At 49.3% G+C, this 22,387-nt stretch overlaps 2 protein-coding genes across 2 annotated transcripts in view; both read right to left on the bottom strand.

The window, feature by feature from the left end:
- LOC102943376 (protein-arginine deiminase type-3) overlaps positions 1-13,062 on the bottom strand; it is a 42,091-nt gene extending 29,029 nt beyond the window's left edge. Inside the window, exon 1 of the mRNA XM_037881384.2 lies at positions 12,810-13,062. Coding sequence (XP_037737312.1) covers positions 12,810-12,901 — 92 coding nt within the window. The 5' untranslated portion in view covers positions 12,902-13,062. The remainder of the gene's footprint in view (positions 1-12,809) is intronic.
- A 4,071-nt stretch (positions 13,063-17,133) lies between these two features.
- The window catches only part of LOC102943152 (protein-arginine deiminase type-1), a 38,638-nt gene continuing 33,384 nt past the window's right edge, over positions 17,134-22,387 (bottom strand). Inside the window, exons 13-16 of the mRNA XM_037881491.2 lie at positions 21,549-21,642; positions 21,388-21,467; positions 19,150-19,275; positions 17,134-18,327 (exon numbers count right to left, since the gene is read on the bottom strand). Coding sequence (XP_037737419.1) covers positions 18,094-18,327; positions 19,150-19,275; positions 21,388-21,467; positions 21,549-21,642 — 534 coding nt within the window. The 3' untranslated portion in view covers positions 17,134-18,093. The remainder of the gene's footprint in view (positions 18,328-19,149; positions 19,276-21,387; positions 21,468-21,548; positions 21,643-22,387) is intronic.

The following is a 22,387-nucleotide window of genomic DNA, read 5'->3' as shown; positions in this document are numbered from 1 at the left end:
GCAGCGCAAGCTGCACTGATGGTAATGCTTCTGGTGAAGACACTCTAAGCAGACAAGAGAGAGCTCTACCATTGGCTTCATAACTCCTGCCTTCACGTGAGGTGGTAGCTATGTCGGCAGGAGAAGCTCTCCAACTGCCATGGCGCTGTCTACACTGACGCTTAGTTGGTGTAACTTACGTCGCTCAGGAGCATTTATTATTCACACCCCTGAGCGATGTAAGTTGCATCAAAGTGATTTGTAGTGTGGACATAGCCTGAGCTATTCATGGTGGTGTTAATTCTGAGCTAAGGCTGTTATGAACTTGTAACCACCCCATGTGGTGGAGTTTGAAGGACTGCCTCCTACCAGAGCCCCTGCCGGAGTTGGGGGGTGATCTTTGGTAGGCTTAGTAGCACATGTGCAGGATCTTTATTATCTTAATAGGTTTTCTCTGTAATGCTTTCACCTTAAAAATAAAGGTGCTTACTTATACCCGCCGGAATGGTGGGCAACGATCGATCCAGCAGGGGTCGATTTATCGCGTCTAGTCTACCCATGATAAATCGACCCCCGAGCGCTCTCCCTTCGACTCCTGTACTCCAGAACCACGAGAGGCTCAGGCAGAGTTGATGGGGGAGCAGCAGCAGTCGACTCACCACGGTGAAGACACCACGGTAAGTCGATCTAAGTACGTCAACTTCAGCTACGTTATTCACATAGCTGAAGTTGCGTAACTTTGATCGATTTTTCCCTCCCCTCCCCGTTGCAGTGCAGACCAGGGCTAAGAGAAAGCAAAGTGCAGACACTGGCCCATTTAAAGCAATCTGGCTTGCTGGGGATATCATGGTATACACAGGGAACTCTGCAGCCTGGAAAAACCCCAATCAGGAGGAAGAGAGACACTGGTCTCTGCCCAAGAAAGATGATGCCTGAGGAGCCAGGAGTGGGTGCCCTCGAGGGACCTCAGAGGGGGATTAGAGGTGCAGTTGCCCTAACTTTTGACAAGTTCATTCCCCATTTCTCTGGGTACAGTTGTGGCAGGTTATAGGAATAGACGTTGATAATACCACATTGGAGAGTGGTACTAAATCTTCCTATAAACCCGGTACTCCCCCCGATACCTTTCCTTGTGGTTGGAATTAGCAATGCTTTCTTATGCTCTGTAAATGCCCTATTCCATGTGGTGGTTTCCTGAGCAGGGTTAGAGGACTGGGGGTGTGCAAGGGTGCGTGTAGGAATACATGGGTCTTTATCAATCTAAGGGATTTCTATGGCTGACATCACCATCTGGTAAGCATCTCAGACTTTAATGTACAGATGTGGAACTGAGGCACAGAGAGATTAAGGATCTCAGAGACACTGAGGCTTAGGGAGACCAAAAAGTGCCTAAGTGGTTTAGGAGCCTAAGTCTCATTAAAAATCACCAGGACCTAGGAGTAAATCTGAGACAAATATCTCCCAGTAAAGCTGGGACAAATAGTTATTTGAGGAAAAATTAAGATTTGGTCAACTGGAAAGCATTGACAAATTTGACATGACTAGCTTGAGCCATTCACAAAGTGGCCAGACAAGGTGAAGGAGGCGGTAATGGTGGTAGAAGATTGCTCAGTGGTCTTATCTCAGTGATTAGGGCGCTCACCTAGGACGTGGGAGACCCACATTCCACATCCCTGCTCTGGAACAAGCCTGCAATGAACTTTTTCAATTCAAGGAAAAATCTGAAACATTTCAGATGCCGTTCGACTTAAACCATTTTTTTTTCAGAACTGCCAATGCACCGAAAATCAGTTATTTGCCCAGCTCTGCATCAGAGTCTAAGAGACTTAGGCACTTTTAAAATGATCCCCTAAGTGACTTGCCCATGATTACACAGGAAGTCTGTGGCAGAGAAAGGAATTGAACCGGGGACCACAAAAAGCTTGCTGAATATTTCACATATTGTAGAATTGGAAGGGACCTCGAGAAGTCATCTAGTCCAGTCCCCTGCACTCCTGACAGGACTAAGTATTATCTAGACCATCCCTGACAGGTGTTTGTCTAACCTGCTCTTAAAAATCTCCAATGATGGAGATTCCACAACTTCCCTAGACAATTTATTCCAGTGCTTCACCACTCTGGCAGGAAGTTTTTCCTAATGTCCAACCTAAACCGCCCTCACTGCAATTTAAGCCCGTTGCTTCTTGTCCTGTCCTCAGAGGTTAACGAGAACAATTTTTCTCCCTCCTCCTTGTAACAACCTTCTAGATACTCGAACACTGTTATCATGTCCCCTCTCAGTTTTCTTTTCTCCAGAGTAAACAAACCCAGTTTTTTCGATCTTCCCTCTTAGGTCATGTTTTCTAGACCTTTAATCATTTTTGTTGCTCTTCTCTGGACTTTCTCCAATTTGGTCCACATCTTTTCCTGAAATGTGGCACCCAGAACTGGACACAATATTCCAGTTGAGGCCTAATCAGCGCGGAGTAGAGTGGAGGAATTACTTCTCGTGTCTTGCTTGCAACACTCCTGCTAATACATCCCAGAATGATGTTTGATTTTTTTTGCAACCTTGTTAAACTGTTGACTTATATTTAGCTTGTGATCCACTATGACCCCCAGATCCCTTTCCGCAGTACTCCTTCCTACACAGTCCTTTCCCATTTTGCATGTATGCAGCTGATTGTTCCTTCCTAAGTGGAGTACTTTGCATTTGTCCTTATTGAATTTCATCCTATTTACTTCAGACCATTTCTCCAGTTTGTCCAGGTCATTTTGAATTTTAATCCTATCCTCCAAAGCACTTGCAACCCCTCCCAGCCTGCTATCATCTGCAAACTTTGTAAGTATACTCTCTATGCCATTATCTAAATCATTGATGAAAATATTGAACAGAACCAGACCCAGAACTGATCCCTGCGGGACCCCACTCGTTATGCCCTTCCAGTATGACTGTGAACCACTGATAACTACTCTCTGGGAATGATTTTCCAACCAGTTATGCACCCACCTTGTAGTAGCTCCATCTAGGTTGTATTTCTCTAGTTTGTTTATGGGAAGGTCATGCCAGACAGTATCAAAAGCTTTACTAAAGTCAAGATATACCACATCTACTGCTTCCCCCATCCACAAGGCTTGTTACCCTGTCAAAGAAAGCTATTAGGTTGGGTGTGACACTATTTGTTTTTGACAAATCCATGCTGACTATTATTTATCAACTTATTATCTTCTAGGTGTTTGCAAAATGATTGCTTAATTATTTGCTCCATTATCTTTCCAAGTACTGAAGTTAAGCTGACTGGTCTGTAATTCCCTGGGTTGTCCTTATTCCCTTTTTTATAGGTTGGCACTATATTTGCCCTTTCCCAGTCCTCTGGAGTCTCTCCTGTCTTCCATGATTTTTCAGAGATAATCACTAATGGCTCAGATATCTCCTCAGTCAGTTTCTTGAGTATTCTAGGATGTATGTCATCAGGCCCTGGTGACTTGAAGACATGCCATAAAGCAGAGCACTTCTGGTTGACCGGAGACAATCCAGTCCATGCATTCAATTCAATCATTCAGATGCATGTTTTCAACCCCCTTCCTAACCAGTGACAGCAGAATGGCCCCTTGGAGCCATCAGGGGCAGAGGACACCGGTTACAATTGGGAGCCCTAGCTTGTCATTCAGCATCCACCTTTCCTGTTAACTCCCATGAGTCACGGTCTCTGTGGTTAGGGTGCGGATCCTTCCTGTGGCAGCCATGCAAACCTCTTCAAGAGAAAACATAGAATAGAATATCAGGGTTGGAAGGGACCTCAGGAGATCATCTAGTCCAACCCCCTGCTCAAAACAGGACCAATCCCCAGTTTTTGCCCCAGATCCCTAAATGGCCCCCTCAAGGATTGAACTCACAAACCTGGGTTTAGCAGGCCAATGCTCAAACCACTGAGCTACCCCTCCCCCCTTTAGTCATTAGTCCAGATCATTTTGAATTAGTCACACCTGGCCAGAAGCAGACCCAGGAAACAAGCTGTTGCCAAACAGGTGGAGTTAAGGTTTCCTGCTAATCAGTAAAGCAGAAAGAACAAGTTTATCCCAGCCGTCCTTCATGGATGGAGGAACCTGCCTGCTTGCTGGCAGGCTCTGGCTTGTGCTGCCTTTTGGCAGTGCAGGGTCAGGAAGGAGACAGGCGTTCCAAAGGCAGTTCTCCCAGCACGTCCTCCTCACCTCAGCAGAAAGTGCCCCAGTCATCGGCAACCCTCTGCATGAGGTGACAATGGCCAGTAACCCTACCTGGTTCCCAGCAAACAAGGGATTAAACCCAGCTCAGCTTTCCCCTTGTCTGGCGCAGAGCTGGGGGGATGCCTTGGGAAGGTCCGAACCCGTTCCCAAAGCTCATAGCCCTGAGCCGAGTCCCAACCTGAGAGGCTGTTTCCTTCACCTTTTATTATTTATGACTTGGGTTACCATAGCCCTGAGAAGCAACAGTCACAGACCGGGACCCAGTCGCACCTGGCGCTGGATAAATCCAGAACAAAAAGATGGTCTCTGCCCCCAGGGGCTTACAAACCAGCAGACGGATACAGACAGACGGGGGAGTACAAGGAAACGCTGAGACAGCACTGGTCAGCACGTTGGCAGTGGTCCCAGCACAGCAGTGGCCTAACCATTGTCCAGTTTTTTGTGGGCATTGCAGCAAAGGAGAGTTTGGAGGAGGGACTGCCTCCTTGTTATAAGGATTATCACTTGAGGAAAAGCCTGGCTGAACACAACTACTTCGTCCTGCCAATTCATGCTGCTCAATTAGGGATGGGGTGGAATCTCCATCCTTAGAGGTTTTTAAGACCCGGCTTGACAAAGCCCTGGCTGGGATGATTTAGTTGGGGATTGGTCCTGCTTTGAGCAGGGGGTTGGACTAGATGACCTCCTGAGGTCCCTTCCAACCCTGGTATTCTAAGATTAGCAAGGACGGTTGGCTCCATGGTTGAGAACTCATGACAAACTTATGCCAGTCCACTGTTTTTTCCAGCTGACACGGAGGGAACAGCCAAGTGTTAGTCATCAAGCACCGAACAAACAAGAGATCACATCACAGAAATCTGTGACCAGTATGTTGCTGCCTATGTAGATAAGGATTAGCAAAGCTTTCCCCACCGTGCAGCCCCAGCCCCAGAGACCGGGGTATTAACTGTTACGAAGACTCACAATAAGCGGGGCACAAAGATGATTAAAGACAGGAGAGCCAAGATGTGAGGCGGGTCTGTCAGGGATATAGTCAAGTCTGGCAGGCAAGGAATGCAGCTACCACCCTTAGCCTCTACCTGTGGGTATTTTCCAGGAAGTTCCCTGTTCTTGTTTGGGACATGCTGCATCTAGCAAAGGCGCCATAGTGCAGTGTTGCCAACCCCAAGTGCTTAAAAACTAATGAGTTAGCCCCCAAAACTCATGAAATCATGAAAGAGAAAAAATACACTGGGGATTCTTAATCTTTGATATCTGGTTTCTGAGCCATTTTCATGTCAGCATTTTCTGAACGAACCGTTTTGCCATTTTGCTTTGAAATAAACCAGGTTCTTTTGAATGGTTTTGCAATTCATTTTGTTTTTAAAGAAGCCGGGTCCTTTTGAATTGACATTTTCTAATTGAAGTGTCACTTCAAAACCAGCATTTCAAAATGTTTCCTTCTACCCGAACAAAGTATTTTTTCAGTTGTTTTGTTTCAGCAAGAAAAACAAACCAAGAAAAGAGTTCTGTTTCAGTTTGAAACTCCAACAGCTTGCAGCTGGGATTTTTCAGTTGGGTCACTGAACAGAAAAAAAACAATGATTCACTCAGCTCTAATTGAGGGCATTCCACATCGCCTGGTGCTTGATTTCTTCAGTTTGGCAATCCTGCCACTTGCCAGTCACACCCAGAACTGCCCCCTTGTGCCCTCTTCCTGCAGGCCTGGTGGTGGCTGGTCCACCAAGCTACCGGATGCAGTTACACAACAGTGAAGCTCCCCTCCCTTCCTCTGATTCCAAGGACAGCCTGAGCTCTAAATTTACAATGTGCAACAGTGACACTCCAAGCCATTCTCTGAGCCAACTATAAAACTATTAGCCCATCTACTTCCCTGCTGTACAACCGTGAGATAGCACAGGGAAAAGGAAACACAAGAGCAACTCAAACACTTTGAAAAGGAGTACTTGTGGCACCTTAGAGACTAACACTTTGCCCTCTCTTCCCCTAACACAGGCAGGGCTCCCCTTCTGCATTTAAGTCCAAATGGCTGCCTGAAGGGAATTCGCATCTGCAGCATGTAACATAAAGAGCTTTGAGGAAGCCATGAGCCTGAGCAACTGGACAGTCTGTGGAGGAGATGTATTTATTTAGATGGACTATATGGGCCAAAGGCGTTAACATCATCCAGTCACTGTCCAACATTAAGCAGCATTAAACAAGGTTCCGAGTTTGGTGCACAGAGACCTTGGTCTGCTTAGTACCACAGCAAACACACTATTAGTATCATAGTGGTAGAATATCCCGGTTGGAAGGGACCTCAAGAGGTCATCTAGTCCAACCCCCTGCTCAAAGCAGGACCAATCCCAATTTTTGCCCCCTCAATGGCCCCCTCAAGGATTGAACTCACAACCCTGGGTTTAGCAGGCCAATGCTCAAACCACTGAGCTATCCCTCCCCGCAAATCTAATCTAATCTAATCTAATCTATGATTAGAAATCCTTTCAACCCTTTATTAAAGATACAGGAAAAGGACAGTTAAAGCATCTGAAATGTACTGTATTAAATAAACCTTTCTTTTTAACAACATCCCTTGTTCCCTTTCCTTGAGCTGGAGGGAGTTTTTAGAAGAAAAACCCCTTGTTGGACAGTCTCTCAGCTAATATCAGAAACGCTAATCACTGTCCTTTGAGGGAAAAGAGAAGTTAGCTGAGATGGGCTGGAGGTGTTGCTGTTGTTAAAGTCCGATCCTGTTTCATCCCAGGTGGTGTTTGGAATTCAGCTGGAGCTGGTGGAGGTAGCCATGTCATCTGGGTCCCTCTCTCTGGTCCAGTCCAGTCAGGACATCTCTCAGGATCAGGATGACAAAGGTCCCAGGAGATGGTGGGGGAGGCAGGCATGATGGTGAAGCTTGCTCCCGTAGCCATTTTCTCTCCCAATGTCTCTTTTCTGAAGGTCCCACAGAGGGAGTGGTGGGCAGAGTGGCCCATCCCCTCATTATCTGGTCCACCATTTAGCCCTCGTTTCCAACACACCACATTTGGTTCACTGATTTTTGGTTTCACACTTTTCTTGTTTACCAGACATGATCCTAACACCGTCCTAGAGTTGTAGCAATCGGCCTTTTTGTTTGGACCAATCCAGTCTGTCTCCCTTTCCCCATCCCCATCTGTTGTAGGAGGTGATTGTGACATCTTATGACCTTACACTGACTTTTGACAGTTGAGCTCACTGTGAGGGTAAATTGATAGGCCCTGTGACCACAACAGAACCAGGGGGCTGCTGCTGCCAGAAGAGGGATGGAAACAGAGGGGCCGAGTAGCTCTAGGAAGAGCAGATTGAAAGTTGTTCATATGGAGGGTTGGGGGGAGAATGCAGGAAGCAGACTGCACTCCCAGCAGGGTCTTTCACAGAGTGTATGCTGCAATCTCAGTGAAGAGGAGCCATTAAGGCAGGATTGGAGGAGACAGGAAATCAGGTGAGTGCCTGATTTTACCGAGTCTCGTTGGGATTTAAAAGTTAGTTTGTGGTTCAGGCCCCAGGACTGAGATATAGGAGATCCGGCTTCCATTTCTGGCTCTGTCACCGACCCCATGTGTGGCCTTAGGCAAGTCATGTATTTCTCACTTTCCCCTGCTGTAAAGGTAGGGGAGCATAATCCTTTGACTATTGAGACTGTAAACTCTTTGGGGCAGGATTATGGTGACCGTATGTCCTGTTTTGGCCAGGACAGTCCCTTTTTTAAGCCTTGTCTGGACTTTTTCGACAAAAGTGGGCATTTGTCCCATTTGCTCTTGCCGACATGATCAGTTGGGCCGAGAGAATGTGTGAGGAGTAGGCCCTGGGACTGTATCCTGAGTAGGGAAGTCTGGCAAGAGGCTAGGAGAGATGAAGCAGCCGCTAGGCGTGGAACAGGCTCCAGCGATAAGCCCTGGTAAAAGGGCAGGATCTAGGCCTCCGGGGAGGTAGAGAGCCCAGGGAGGTGCTCAGTGAAGGAAGGCATGAAAGGCCAAGCCCGAGGAGGGTGGCAGTGGGTTCAAGATTATGCTTTAATTTGGGGTCCTGAGAGCCAGGTGAGCCCACAGAGGTTGTGGGGAGAAGACCTGAGAGAGGCTGAGTAGGAAGAAGCCCAAGGAAGTAGCAGCACCGTGTAGGACTGAGCAGACCTGGGCTACTGGTTACAGGATCCCCAAGCTGGAACCTGGTGTAGTGTGAGGGCCTGCATTTCCCTACCAGCCACTGGGATGGTGACACAGGCTGAACAAGGGGACAAAGGATGACTGGAACCCCTGAGCATAGGGCGCACAAGGACCACAGGGCCCAGAATTGGGGCCAGAGACCTGATATAACAACAGTGAAGTTCTGTTGGTGGGACTTTGTTACTCCAGAAGGAGTGGACGAAACTAGGACATGGCTGGAGGGCCCAATCGTGGGAAGAGGCAGAGGACCAGAGAGGCCGTCAGCAGGGGGCACTGGATGGGGAAAGAGACACTATGCCATGCTTGGCCCCATAGAGGCCCTGTCATGGTGAGTGCATTCCCTTCAGAGGGGCCCCAGTCTCAACTGGGCCCACTAGGGGCTACTGTAATATACGTGCTGGCAATGATGAAGGTCGGGGACTGGACTGTGGTCCAACAAGATTGGCTGCAGGATGAGAATGGGGAAGGAAAGCAGGAGCGGATTGGTTCCCAGAGCAGATGCATCTCAGGCCGCAATGGGGTGAACTTCCTGTACGCTGCCCTGCCAACATGCATCAGCACTGTCCTGGGGAGACCCTTCCTAAGGACAAGAGGAGATTGAGTTCAGTGACCATAGACCATTCGGTCCCTGGCCCTTCCACTGAGAAAACGAACAAGGGTGCCAGTGTTGACAGACACCTGTCTCCTATGAACTGTGCTCAATTCAAATAGGCTACCAAACAGCCATCAGATGTGTAATGATCCCCCCACCCAAAAGGGTGTCTGTGGAGACTGAACCCCACTTCTTTAGCTCCAAGACACTGGTCTCTGCCATGTGACCTAAAGGAGTAATTCCACTATGTGGTAGCAGTAGAAGGCTTTTATCTCTATGAATCAGGCACTGGAGGAAGACAACACACTTAGCCAGCATGTTACCCATACTAACAACTTCTAATCTTCTTTGACTGGATTTGAAACAGTGACTGTCAAGCTGTCTGGAGTGGCCCCAGACAGCATGAGTGCCAACTCAGGGCAGACTGTTAAGCAGGGCACACAGCACAAATTGGGTATGAGTTCTATACTTAGATTTCACAAATCCAGTGTGAACTTCTCAGTACTCACAGACTGTCTCCTTGGGTACTCCTATCTATCTTGCCACCCAGATAAACCTACCTTTGTGATACGTGATCCCTTACACCAAAAATCACAACAATATTCAGGTTACTCCCAGTCCCAAAGGACTGATCATTTACTTCAGGTCAATTGCACCTTAAATCCTACTCCAAAGACAGCACTTGTAGCCAATCCTATAATAAACTATGTGAAGATCGATTAACTAAGAAAAAGAAAGGAGTTCTTTAACCTTGTAAATACGATAAACGTACACATACCAATGAGTTCCAGTCTTCGGGTTCAAAAGGGGATAGAAGCTGCTGTAAGTCTTATGTCCAAGCTCTATAAGTCCTCTAAGGCTAACCCAGGCCAAGTACTGGGAATCCCTTGCTTATGCTTAGAAATCCTTGCCCCTCAAAGTCCAAGAACCATAAAGACCCAGTTTCTTCCTGCCAGGGGTTTTTATCCCCTTCCCCCAGAGTTCAAGCTGATGGGACAATTACTAATGCACTTTCATGGGTGTGGAGCAAGCAATTCACAAAGTCTTTTGTCCTCTGATGTCTCACAATGGTTTGTGTCGTTTCGATGGGCCTTCTTTCACTGGGCAGGAGATACTGCCTCCTGGGGCAAACTGGTATTTCACACTTGGTAATGCTCCTCTCCTGACTGGGGAGGTTTCCCGTTTCAGAGCAAGCACTTAACTATTACCTTATAACTAAGGCTATATTTTAGTCACAAGTATTTTTAGTTAAAGTCACGGACAGGTCACGGGCAATAAACAAAAATTCACGGCCTGTGACCTGTCTATGATTTTTACTAAAAATACCAGTGAATAAAACTTGGGGGAGGGTGGCCCGACTGCTTGGGGGGGCGGAGGATGCGGGGGGTGGCCTGCGGCCCCAGCCCCCATCTGGTGCTGGTTCAAGCTGATGGGACAATTACTCATGCACTTTCATGGGTGTGGAGCAAGCTGGCCCGGGACCCCCGCTGATGCTGGGGGGGCATGGTTGGCAGGGCCAGCAGGCTCCCTACCTGGTTCCATGCCTCCCCCGCCCCCAGCAGCAGCAGAGTTTGGATGTGGGAGGAAGTCGGGGGTTGTGGCATGGGACGGGGTGAGGGGGGCTCCCTGGAAGCGGTGACATCCCGCTTGCTCAGCTGCTAGGCAGAGAGGTGGCCAGGCAGCTCTGCGCACTGCCTGTGTGTGCAACCACCGCCCCCACAGCTCCCATTGGCTGCGGTTCCCAGCCAATGGGAGATGCGAAGCCAGCGCTGTGGGCGTAGGCAGCGCGCAGAGCTGCCTGGCCACGCCTCTGCCTACCAGCTGAGCGAGGGGGATGTTGTCACTTTCAGGGAGCCCCCCAGATAAGCACTGCCCTCACCCCGACCGGTGCCCCAACCCCCTGCCCCCTCCCACAGCCAAACACTGCTGCTGGGGGGACGCGGTGGGCCGAGACTGCCCCAGCAGCTGCCAGTATGCCTGGTGCAGGGGCTGCCTGAGCTGCCCCTGAGCCAAGAGGACCAGCCGCTGCAGAAGTCATGGCAAGTCCCAGAGTCCGTGACCTCTGGGACAAACTCGCAGCCTTACTTAAGCATGGGATACAGCTGTTGTAAGTGAGATTCATGCAGGCAGCAACTTACAAGCACTTCATAAAGTCTAAACACGTTTATCATTCTAATACCTAGAATAACAACACTAAGACAGGTGAGCCACGCTGGTTACCAGCGATGCATTTGTCAGTGTTCAGGTAAGGCCTAAGGGCCTTGACCTGAGCTGGCACCTGGTCTGCCAGCATCACAGTGACCAAGAGAGTATCCCGACCCTGGAGCCACCCAGCAGCAAAGAGCTGGCCTTGGAGCTCTGCATGAGGCTGGGGAGCTGGCTAGACCCTCTGCGTGCCTGCAAGTGGCAGCAAGAAGTTGCATCAGAGAGACCTTCCGTTATTTAACTTCTGGCTTTCTGCCAGGCAACCGATGTTGAATAATAGCTGTCAGAGGCTTTTTGTTCATCTCTGGCTGAGGTCTGGGATGCCTCAGGTCACCTGTTCCCTGATAACGAACAGTCACACCTGGAGATAAGTGTGATACAACATAGATCTTTCCTGCTTCCCCCGGGAGAGAAACACAACTGCAGACGGGCCTTGCACCGGGAAGCCTGGAGTTCAGCAGCAGTTGCAACATGCAACTACAAAGGTTCAGACTTCTCGGGAAGAAGAGGGAGGGACATTGCAGGATAACAGATAAAGACAGGTGGGTGTCTATAGGGAGGCGAACCTGGAGATCTGCACTCTGATCTCACCCCACCTTCAATTCCAGTGTATTCTTTGCAACTTTACCTGATTTCCTACAGCCCTGGGTATCGAACCAGGGATAATTCCCCCTGCCTTCCCAACCCCAGGGGCTACCATAATAATAAAAGATGGCACTGCTGGAGATGCTGCGGATTCATTTATTAAGTATCTGTATTACAGTAGCATGCAGAGGCCCCCGTCTGGGATCAGTGCCCCACTGTGCTAGGGGCTGTACATACGCATAAGAAGAGAGAGCCCCTCCCCTAAAGATCTTACACGTACAATCTCAGGTGATGGCAAAGAGTTCCCTGGACAAAGCAGCCCTATGTACTCTACCAGCAGGAGGGACTCAAGAGTTCCCATTCTAATGCCTGACTTTGCCACTAGCCTGCTCCACTCTCTGAGCAAGTCACTTAACCATTCTGCCTCTGAACTTTCTCCTCGTCCCTTAGTGCCAGTAAATGAACTCTGTGAATTTCCTCACTCCAGACAAAATAGGGTGCTGGAGTGAGGAAGCCGCATTATATCCCAGAGAGCGGGTGCAAAATCTCCCCTCCCTCGATCTCGGCCTCCACGCCACTGGTATGAGAAGCCAAGCACGGCCAGCGGAGAGCTGGGCATTGCAAAGAATCTCGGAGTTCTGCAGCCAAGCCGTTCATCCCTAACAATAATGCGTGCACAAACACCACGTGTGCGGAGCATACCAAACAGAGTCTCAGCTGGGATAGAGCCGCACGGCTCTACTGATTTCAGGGGAGCCGAGCCACTTTGCACCAGTGAGGATCTGGCCCCTGACTTTAGACAGACACGCATCTGGAGCCCAATAGAAAATGCCACTTCCCTTATCTGTTTAGTCATTCCCAGTCTGATATGTGGCTGCTGGCACCCAGGGTATAATTTTCAGTTTACAACAACATATTTCTAGCTGAGTTCATTCCAAGTTACTTTTACCATCGCTGCACCCCTTGCCTTCCCCAACCCAGGGAACAGTATCCATTTAAAGCTGACACCAGTAAAGAGCCAAATGATCAGAGAACCGCCAGCTATTAAAGCTCGCATTTCTTACCCCTGTATGTCAATGGAGATTTCTGTGCCCAGCACATAAACCATGCTAGTATGCTGCTGCAAGGATAGCCGTATGGTTCTTTGCTGGGACATGTTTGTACCCTTCTCTCAGCTGCAGTCTTTCTTGTGCTGCTCTGTTTACAGCAGATGAGCCAGCTTGATCAGATTAAAAGGCATGGGCCAAGTGTCCCACCCCTCCTCTCTCTCTCTCCGGTAGGCTGTGATTAGCTGGAGATAGATGTAATCCCACCTCCAGGATCTCGGCTTGGTGATTGGAGGGGCAGGTTGTGAAGCAAGCAGAACTCTGCTTGCTGTGATCAGCTGTTTAGAGGTCAGCAGCATCAGCAGGGGGTGAAAGAATGGGAGGAAAGAGAGACAGGTTAACTTGGGGAAACACCAGTTGTTATCTAAGGTACTGCCGATTACCAGGGCTCGGAGTAGATCAGCATCCTCTCTGGTGCCTGCCTGTCCGTGTACTGTAGGGTTCTTTTACATACCTGCACACCAAGGAAACAGAAACTGCGGATATAAGAAGAGCCAGCATCTTAAAATATTTAGCATGTTCCTGGAACAAACTTGGTCACTCACCGCAATGGAGCTCATTCGGGGGGCGTCTGTATATGTTTGCACATGTCTATAATTTTGCCTATAAAGCTGTAACAACAATAACTCTCAGCAGTCATGTAGTGCTTTACATCTTCTACTAAGCCCCAATACTCCTGGGAGGTAATTGAGGGAGTGCTGTTATCCCTATTTTACAGATGGAGAAACTGAGGCACAGAAAGGCTTAGGCCTACATTTTCACTAATTTTGGGTGCCCCGTCTGAGCCACTTCATTTCAAGAGTTCGTGGGCCTGTGCTCAATGTGTGTGTGTGTGTGTGTGTGTGTGTGTGTGTGTGTGTGTGTGTGTGTGCAACAATTATGTCTTACCTATGGTGCACTGGTGTTTTGGGGAGCAAAGCATGGGACTGAATTTGTACCGAACTAAAAGCAAGCCTCAGATTCCGACTTCTTCGGTTTATACTTTTATTTTTGGGAAATGACCTTGTGCAACCTAATAGCCAATGACCTATTGCCTCACAATGGGGGTTGATCCCTGGCAAAATAACCCCAGCAGCAATTAATTATGATGAGCTCACGTGCTGGACTTAATGATGCTTTCAAGTTGAAAGCAGTAACATCATGAGCATTTAGCACACTGCCCAGAACAGAAGAGCCTGGCATGGAATTCTACAGCGACTGGATTTGGGATGCAGAGGCCTGAATGTGGGCTGGCGGGAGCGTAGGCATTTAGGATAAAGTTTTCAAAGGCACCAAAGTGTTTTAGGCTCCTAAGTGCCCAAGACAATTTTGAAAATAGGGCCTAAGTCTCCTTGTAGGTTGATGGGACTTGGACTAGTGCCTAAATATCTCTGAGGATCTGGGCCCACGTGCGTAAGTCACTTTTGAAAATAGGACTTCGGTGCTTTGAAATGTGCCTATAGTGAGATCTCAGACTCAGCTCTGGTCCACCACGCTCAAGCTCAGCCAGTTTGTCAAGAGTCCTTCAGTCTTGGCTCAATTAGCTAAGCCCTCCTCACACTGCAACAAGGACCAGTGACATGGAATTGTGCCATGGACAGCGGGTATCGCAGGCCAGGGGAAGCTGAGTCTCACCAAACAGCCAGGCATGGCCCTGCCCATGCTCCGCCCCTAGGCCCCCTATTGCTTCTCGCTCTTCCCCCATAGCCCCAGCCCAGGCTGCTCCTCTTCCCCAAAGGGGGCTGGAGCTGGGGGTGGGGCTATGGCGGGCCAGCCTGCGGCCCTGGTCTTAGGGCAGCTAGGGCCGGTGCTGGGGCCACCTGGCGCTGGGGCCCACCCACCGTTCCGGGGCTGTGGGTGCTGGAGCCACCCACCCAGCGCTGGGGGTGCTGAGGCGTCCCACCCGGTGCTCCGGGGCTGGGGGCTCTGCGGCTGTGGTGTCCAGCACTCCAGGGCTGGGGGCACTGCTAATCTAAAGCAACTCCACTGGATAGCTAAAGTGGAAAGACTAATTAGGGTGTCACGCCTGAAAGAGCGTCCTGGAAATGGTAGGCATTTTTTCATTGGAAAACTGATGCCAAAATGCCAAAATTTGTTCTCCTGGGGAAACGGCCTGAAAGCAACTGACTTGTACAACGGTCAGGGTTGCAATTCCGCCCCCTGCATGATGTTGCTAAGGGCCGACCAGTCTCTGTCGGGGAGCAAGAGTTCTGTCTCCTGAGGCTGCCTGGGAATGGAGATGATTTAATAAAGGCAGAGAAATGGCTTGAAGCACATGGTGCATCCAGTGATTTAGGGCCCGTTCAGTGAGAGGGAGGCTATAACACCCTGCAGGAGCTTGCTGTTAAATGAGTGTTGTCCCCAGCAGCCGGTCCTGGGAGGTCCCATTTCCAATTCCTCCTTTGAGCACCCGTCTGAACCGGAGTGCAGCTCTCCTGCAGAGAGCCGTGTGTCACGCTGGCTAGGCGCGTCATGCCCCTCTCTAGTGGAGCAGCAACCCTGAGGATAACTGACCCAGAGAGTCCCATTGCAGAGGGCCCAGCACCCCATAACTCTCATCAGGCCTGGCACACTCATTGCCCAACTCGCTGTTGTCATCATCTGAATCGAAAAGGTATCGTATGATGTGTCGAAGGCCGACTGGTCACGCGCTGGCCATTCATACTATCATGTGATGTGCGTCTGGGCGGCGCATAACGAATTAGAGAGATGGGCTGGCAATCCGTTCCTCAGATGTGTTTGGCAGACAGGGCTTAAGCCCAAGGAATGTGGTTTCACGGGTTCTGTGTCTCCAATGTAAACTAAGCCAGGGGGAACCTGAGACAATGAAAAGCACATTTGCATGCAAGGTAAACAAAGCCGTCAGGTGAGCAAGTTGGGGGGAAATGACCATGGAGCACCCCCAACGAGGGATGGAGGTGGCACCCCCCCCAGGAACAACTGGGGTTTGTGGTGGAGGAAAACTAGCAACTGTCCAATGTTCTCTCTAATTTTTCCATCCATGTGCGGAATGAGTTTTGTTATCTGCACCAAGATGGAGGTGATGTGTGGTGGGGGTGGGGCTGAGGGGTTCGGAGTGTGGGAGGGGGCTCAGGGCTGGGGCAGAGGGTTGAGGTGCAGGGGGGTGAGGGCTCTGGCTGGGGGTTCAGGCTCTGGGGTGGGGCCGGGCATGAGGGGTTCAGGGTGCGGGAGGGGGCTCAGGCTGGGGCAGAGGGATTGGGTGTGTTGGGGGGGGTGAGGCATCTGGCTGGGGGTGCGGGCTCTGAGGTGGAGCCGGGGATGAGGGGTATGGGGTGCAGGCTACCCCGGGACTACAGTGGAGAGAGAGGACTCCCCCCAGCTCTCTCTCCTCACAGCAGCACCTGGGCTGGGGGAGAGCGTCTCTCCCCGCCGCAGGCCCAGAGCTGGGAGGAAGAGGCTTGTGGGAGTTAAATGCACGGCCCTTGGTGGCCTCCTGCACAGCCACGCACCTTAGAGGGAACTTAGGTGGTGACTAGTAAAACGCAAAGCAACAATTGAACTTTGGGAAGATACAAGCAGAGGCAAAAGCCATTTTGTCATCCATGACTGAGGGGACATGATGGGTGCGGCACCCTTCGAGCCAGTCAGAATTGGGACCCCTAGTCTGGAGGACCAGGGATGCTGAGAACATGAGGTAGGTGAGGAAACGGGAGGCAAAGACTGTAACTTGCGAGGTTTTACTGGCCAGGAAGTGTGTTCTGTTTGTAACCTTCCCGGTCTCTTTCACTCACGCTCGTCATCGCTTTCGCCTCCGTTCTTTGTTAATACACTTATTTTTGTTTTATTACAAAACCAGCTCAGTGCTGTATCTTAGTGTGAGTCCGCAGCCAAACTAACAGGCTGGGGTGGGCTCTGTCTCTTTGAAGACAGCGAACTTGAGAACTGTTGTGTGGGTCCAGGCAGAGGGACTGGACTCTGCAGGGGAGATGGTTTGGGGGCGACTCGGGACTGGAAGGTTTGTTGGGGTCACTCTGCCAGGAGTAACCGTGCTGAGAGAAGCCATGGTGAGGTTATAGTGCTGCTTAGGTCAGGGCTTTGACCCAAAGGAGCACAGCACAGAGGCACCCAGGGCTACAGGGAGGCTGGCGACACAACCCCTTACTGGTGTGGGTGAACCCCCAAAGTGTCACAGTAATAGCTTACTACTGCTATCAGCTGATGGAGCTCATACTCTGGTTCAAGTGGCAGAGAACTGTGCTTTGCACTTGAAGGTCTTGAGTGAAATCCAGCTGATAATCCATGCTGTGCGTCGATAAGGTGCAAATACACTCGAGGCAAGTTAGTAATTAATAAATTAGCTCTTACCAACAATTTACAACATCCAAAATTCAACACGGAAGAATACATGGGAAACAGGAGACATGTGGAGAAAGCCCTGGACGCTGGTTGAAATGCCCACATTCTGACTGCACGGTCATGTACTGTGTTGCCCTAAGCAGCCTTTCTGCAACACCATGCCAGAAGCAGTGCAAACTCTTAATGAGATTTGATGACAGTTAAAAATCACTGCCCTGCCAGGGAAGTTAGGGGGAAAGACGTTTCCTCCTTGGCTATCCAGATATATAGTTTAAAAATAATATTTTGCATGACCATTGGGGTTTTCAGCCCTGGATCTCAAAGCCCCATATGAAGGAGGGGAAGTATTTTACAGATGGGCACAGAGAGGGGAAGTGACTTGCCCATGATCAAACAGCAGGTCACTTGCAGAGCTGGGAATAAGAGACCTGGCTCCCTAGTTCGGCCTCCCTAATAGATGACCATAATACTGGAACATTAGTAGGTTTTGAAACTGATACAGGGGTAGGCATTGTGGTGGGGGAGAGGAGACCAGGCTTATGGCTAAAACACCAAGCTCTGAAGCAGGATCCGCTGTAGGTGGTGAGTTTGTGGTGGATATTAAAATGCAGAGGAATAATGGAGCCGTGCAGCTGTGCATTATGTACCGCTATGTATGTGTAGCTGTGATTAGCATGCACCTCTAAAGAGCACCTGAGCTCTAATTGCAGTGGCAGGAACGTGTGTTAGAGGAATGAAGGAATGGCATGCTAGATAGAGCTTCTAGCTTAGGGTCTAGGGCTTCCAACTTAGGGTCTAGGGCTTCCTTGGATGGTGTTCTCTTTATTTACAAAACTTCTTAGATTGCCAGATTCCAGGAGCCCTTATCCAGAGTTTGTTAGCATCAACTTGGTCCCATGTTCCTTCGTTAGTGCTGAGCAGCGGGTTGGGGCTTCACCTCCTCTGCTCAGGGGATCATGTTCCACCACTTGAAGGAGAAGGGTTTCCTGCGGACGTTGGTGCCACAATGGATCTCCCCGAAGAGGGTGTGGTAGGAGAAAAAGTCATTGATGAAGGTGCAGGTCAGGCCCAGCGGCTCCAGCAGGGAGCGAACGTTCTCTTCCAGGCAGCACTGTCCATCGACCATTGGCCCAAACGGCTTCGGGATGCCCAGGTGTTTCCCCAAGACGATCATGTTCACCTGCAGCCAGGAGAAAAGGGACAGATGGACTGTGGAACATACAACAGGCAGACGTGGTCCCAAACAGGGCATCTCCTCAGTGGTCTACGTGTAACCCCGGCTTGTGTCCTATCCTCTTAGCTAGAGCTGGTCTCAATTATTCGACCAAAACTTTTTTAAACTAAAAAATGTAGTTTCAGTGACACTGAAATGTTGTATGGATTTGTGTTGATTTCACAGAATTGTTCATGTTTTTTAAAAAAAATCTTAAATTCCCCCCAAATCAAAACTTTTCATTTTGCCTTTTTCCCCATGGAAATTTTTCCATTTTTCATTGTGAAACAACCCTTTGCTTTGAAATTTCCTTTCCTTTTATTTTTAAGTTGTTTTTCAAAAATTAAAAAATGATCCAAATCAAAATGAAATGTTTCGAGTGGAACAAAATGTTTCCTTCAACCCCTCAACCATTGTTGTTTACTCTTTGCTGAAAACATCAATAATTTTCTTTTTGGTCTGACCCAAAACGATTTTCCCCCTGACTTTTATAAATCACCACAGAACTGAAAAATCTGTCATTTGCTCAGTTCTGCTTTCAACCTTCCTGCATTTAGCGGGGAGGTCTCGCTTCCTGTCTGAGACCCATTCTCTGACGGCATGGGAGCTGAATGGGTTCCAGGAGGTCACCAGGGGGAAGGAGAAAGGCAGGGAAGAGAGGGACATTATGGAAGATAAGGACTGAGTGCTTGGCAGGGGGAAGCAAAGTGGGGAATAGGAGCCTGTTGGGCAATGCAGAGGATGGGACAGAAATGAGAAGCAACTGCATGAGCAGGACGGTCCCCTCACCATGTCTGGGAAGAAAGCGTCCGCTCGAGAACTGTTCAACACGAACAGCTGAGGGATGTCAATGATGTCTTGCTCAGTCAGTCCCAGCTCCTCCTTGAGGGCATGTCGATTCCAGTCAATGCAGCTCTGGGGGAAGAAAGGATTGGCGAGGAGGGAGGTGACTACGGGCCAGTTGGGACGCGTGGAGCGAAGGCGCTGTATTTCTGCTGCTAGTGATTTGCAGCGACAAACGCGCAGGTAATTCTGTATGAGGAGGAGTTTTATTGGGATAAGTTAATTTCCCAGGGCAAAGATTCTACCCCTTCTAGATGTTGTCAGGAATCACTGTGCAGTCCATCCCTGTTCTCAGCTTGAAGCAACGGGACACAACATAGCAACGCCATGAGGAACCTGATTGAAACCTGATTGTGTTCAGTGGAAAGATTCCCGTTCAGATCAATGAGCTTTGGATCAGGACCCCTGGAGCCTCTCATTCTCCCCCGTCCGCACTGGGACTCCACCTGAACGTTGTCGCGCATGGCCCCCTGACCCCAGATACCATGTTCTCCGCTGCTTTTGTACCATTAGATGCTTTAAACCACTGCTCCATTGCAGCTGGTCTTCCCCGGGCTTTTCTGCTCTCCTGTCTACGCAGCACCTGTTCGAAAGCCGCTGTTACAGCAATGAAGGTTGTAACTTGCTACCCACTAGAAATCTCCCCTTGCTTTGCTATAAAAGATTCTCTCCCTCAGACATGTCGCATATGTGGTCTTTAGGGAGAGGATGTGATGCTGTATGGCCATTTATAATATTATTGATACCAATATTACAAAATTGCTATGAATCTTACAAGATATGCCATGTACGGTATCAGTGGAGAAGTTACGCTTTGCTAAGTATGATCATCTTGTTTATAGGTATGTATCATCGTTGTATCATGAGTTATAAATATGTGTGATATAGCTGTGTCTCAAACTTGTGTTTTGCAATCTGTCTGACGCCCCCAGACAGATTGGTGTCAGCACTATCTAGCCTGTTTGATGGCCCACCAAGGACAATCAGCTGTACAATGAGCCCATTGAGAAGCCAGGAGCTACCCCTATGAGTCAGCAGGACATGTAGGGACAAGGACATGCCTGTGGACAGGGACACCAAGAGCTTTTCCATGCCCATGTGCTGTGAGTTTGTGTTTGGGACAAAGGATTTTCAAGGCACATGGCAAAGGATATAAAAAGGCAGCTGCCTCTTCTCCATTTTGTCTTCACTCCTGCGTCTCACCTCTGGAGTAACTTCTCTACAATCTGAAGCTTTAAACAAAGGACTGATAGACCCATCCAAGCTTTGGGTGTGTCCCAGAGGGACTTTATAAGCCAGCTAACTCACCAATGCTGCTATGAACCTGATATACGGACTCTGAAGTCATATTATGTATCTGATTGCTTTGACCATTTAACAACTCTCTTCTCTTTTCCTTTCTTTTATAATAAACGTTCAGTTTTAGATACAAAAGGATTGGCTGGCAGCGTGGTATTTTGGGTAAGATCTAAACTAGTATTGATCTGGTAATGCGGCTGGTCCTTTGGGGATCAGAAGAACATTTTGTATAGTGAGTAGAGTTTTAAATAACTTCTCACTTTACTGGACCTATTTGCTGATTGGGAGCCTGAGACCGGAATGCAAGAAAGGGGGCTGATTTCTTTTTGGTTGGCTTCTTGATAACCAGTGTGGGGGATCAGGAGCACAGTTTGTGACTGGTTGGTGAGTCCAACTACAGTGTTAACCACCAGTTCGGGGAGCAGCCTGCCCTGACTTTGGCATTTTCAGTGTGGGCTACCCTAGGCACCTCGAGTCACAGAGGAGATGGGGAATTTTGAGGTTAATATGAGAAGATGGACATAATCTGACCATCCGACTAGACCATCTTAAGGACTTAGCTAGAGATCAACCGGGGTGGTCTTGATCTGCAAGGAGACGACCTCCTTTTGGGGTGTGCCATGATGATGATGAAGAGCATTACTCAATATGGGTAGCTGACCCTCTGCATGTGATGGAATTCATGAACTTCACGCCCACAGTCACACCTCCGCCTCTTCATGGATCACATCCAAGGTGACTCTGGGACAAAGCCCATGAGCTGATCTGCTCAAGCTGCAGGAGGATGCATGCTCCTTCAGTAAGGGAGGAGCCATAGGACTTCTAGGGTGCTGCATTTGGTATTACTGGGGTCTTTTTCAGGCCTTCCCTCTTCCCCACTCCTACCTGCACGTATTCACTGTCACTCCTCAGGGTCTTATCAGCCAGCATCTCGTCTATTGTTATGGTCTTCACATTCTCCAGCCCTGGGAGGAAAGGAATACAGCAAGTGAGAACCACCAGACGGCCTCTGTGAGTGCCAAAGGCATCCTGACTGAGCCACTCACCAGCAAACTGGGCCGCGTTGCCGTTCCCCGCTCTTTGTTTCTCCTTGAACAGCTTGTAGCAGGCATCGGGGCTGGCCAAGAGCAGCCGGAAACCCTTAACGGAGAGAGTCAGTCAGTGTCTGGCCTTGTCTACATTAGACTTCTTCCTCCGAGATCTCTCATCTCACTGGTTCAGCCTCACTGGTGACACAATGGTGTGAGGGCTCCTGTAGCTGGGGAACTGGTGTTCACCGGCACTTGATGCGTTGCCTCACGCAGACGTGCTCTGAGCATGGTGAGAACACCAATGGCTGCCGGAATCCTGTCTACACTAGAGTGCCCACTGTTGCTATCTCTGGGGGAGGTGAACCAATGGAAGGAGCAGTGGGGAAATTGGGGCCAAAAAAGACCCTCACAGGAGGCTGTGTGGTCTAGTACATCCAGGCAATGGACCAGGCAGTAGCCTAGGAATCAGGAGACGTGGGTTCTAGCCCCAGCTCTGCTGCAGACTTGTCTGTTCCACCCCACCTGCCTTATCTAGATTGCGTATGATTTGGGGCAGGACTTTCTGTCACCTTGCGCAGGTACAGCTGGCCCCCAACTATAGTTGGGGGGGTTTCAGCACTGCTGAAATATACATTAGAATTAAAACCATGTGCATCTAACCCAAACTTCCTAGAACATTCCTCTTCATTTCGTGTGATTTCTTCCTTCCCCCTCCCCCCCCATGAGAGACAGCGGAATATCAGGGAATTGGAAGCTTTTTTGCCCATGGAAGCATGAGAACAATGAAAGGCAATTGGGCTGAAAATCTGCATTTGGAACCAGAAGTGTAACGAGCCTGGTTCTGCTGAAGTGAT

The sequence above is a fragment of the Chelonia mydas genome, chromosome 18, assembly GCF_015237465.2.
Source record: "Chelonia mydas isolate rCheMyd1 chromosome 18, rCheMyd1.pri.v2, whole genome shotgun sequence".
Classification (NCBI taxonomy): domain Eukaryota; kingdom Metazoa; phylum Chordata; order Testudines; family Cheloniidae; genus Chelonia; species Chelonia mydas.
This window is presented reverse-complemented; position numbering and strand designations above follow the sequence as displayed.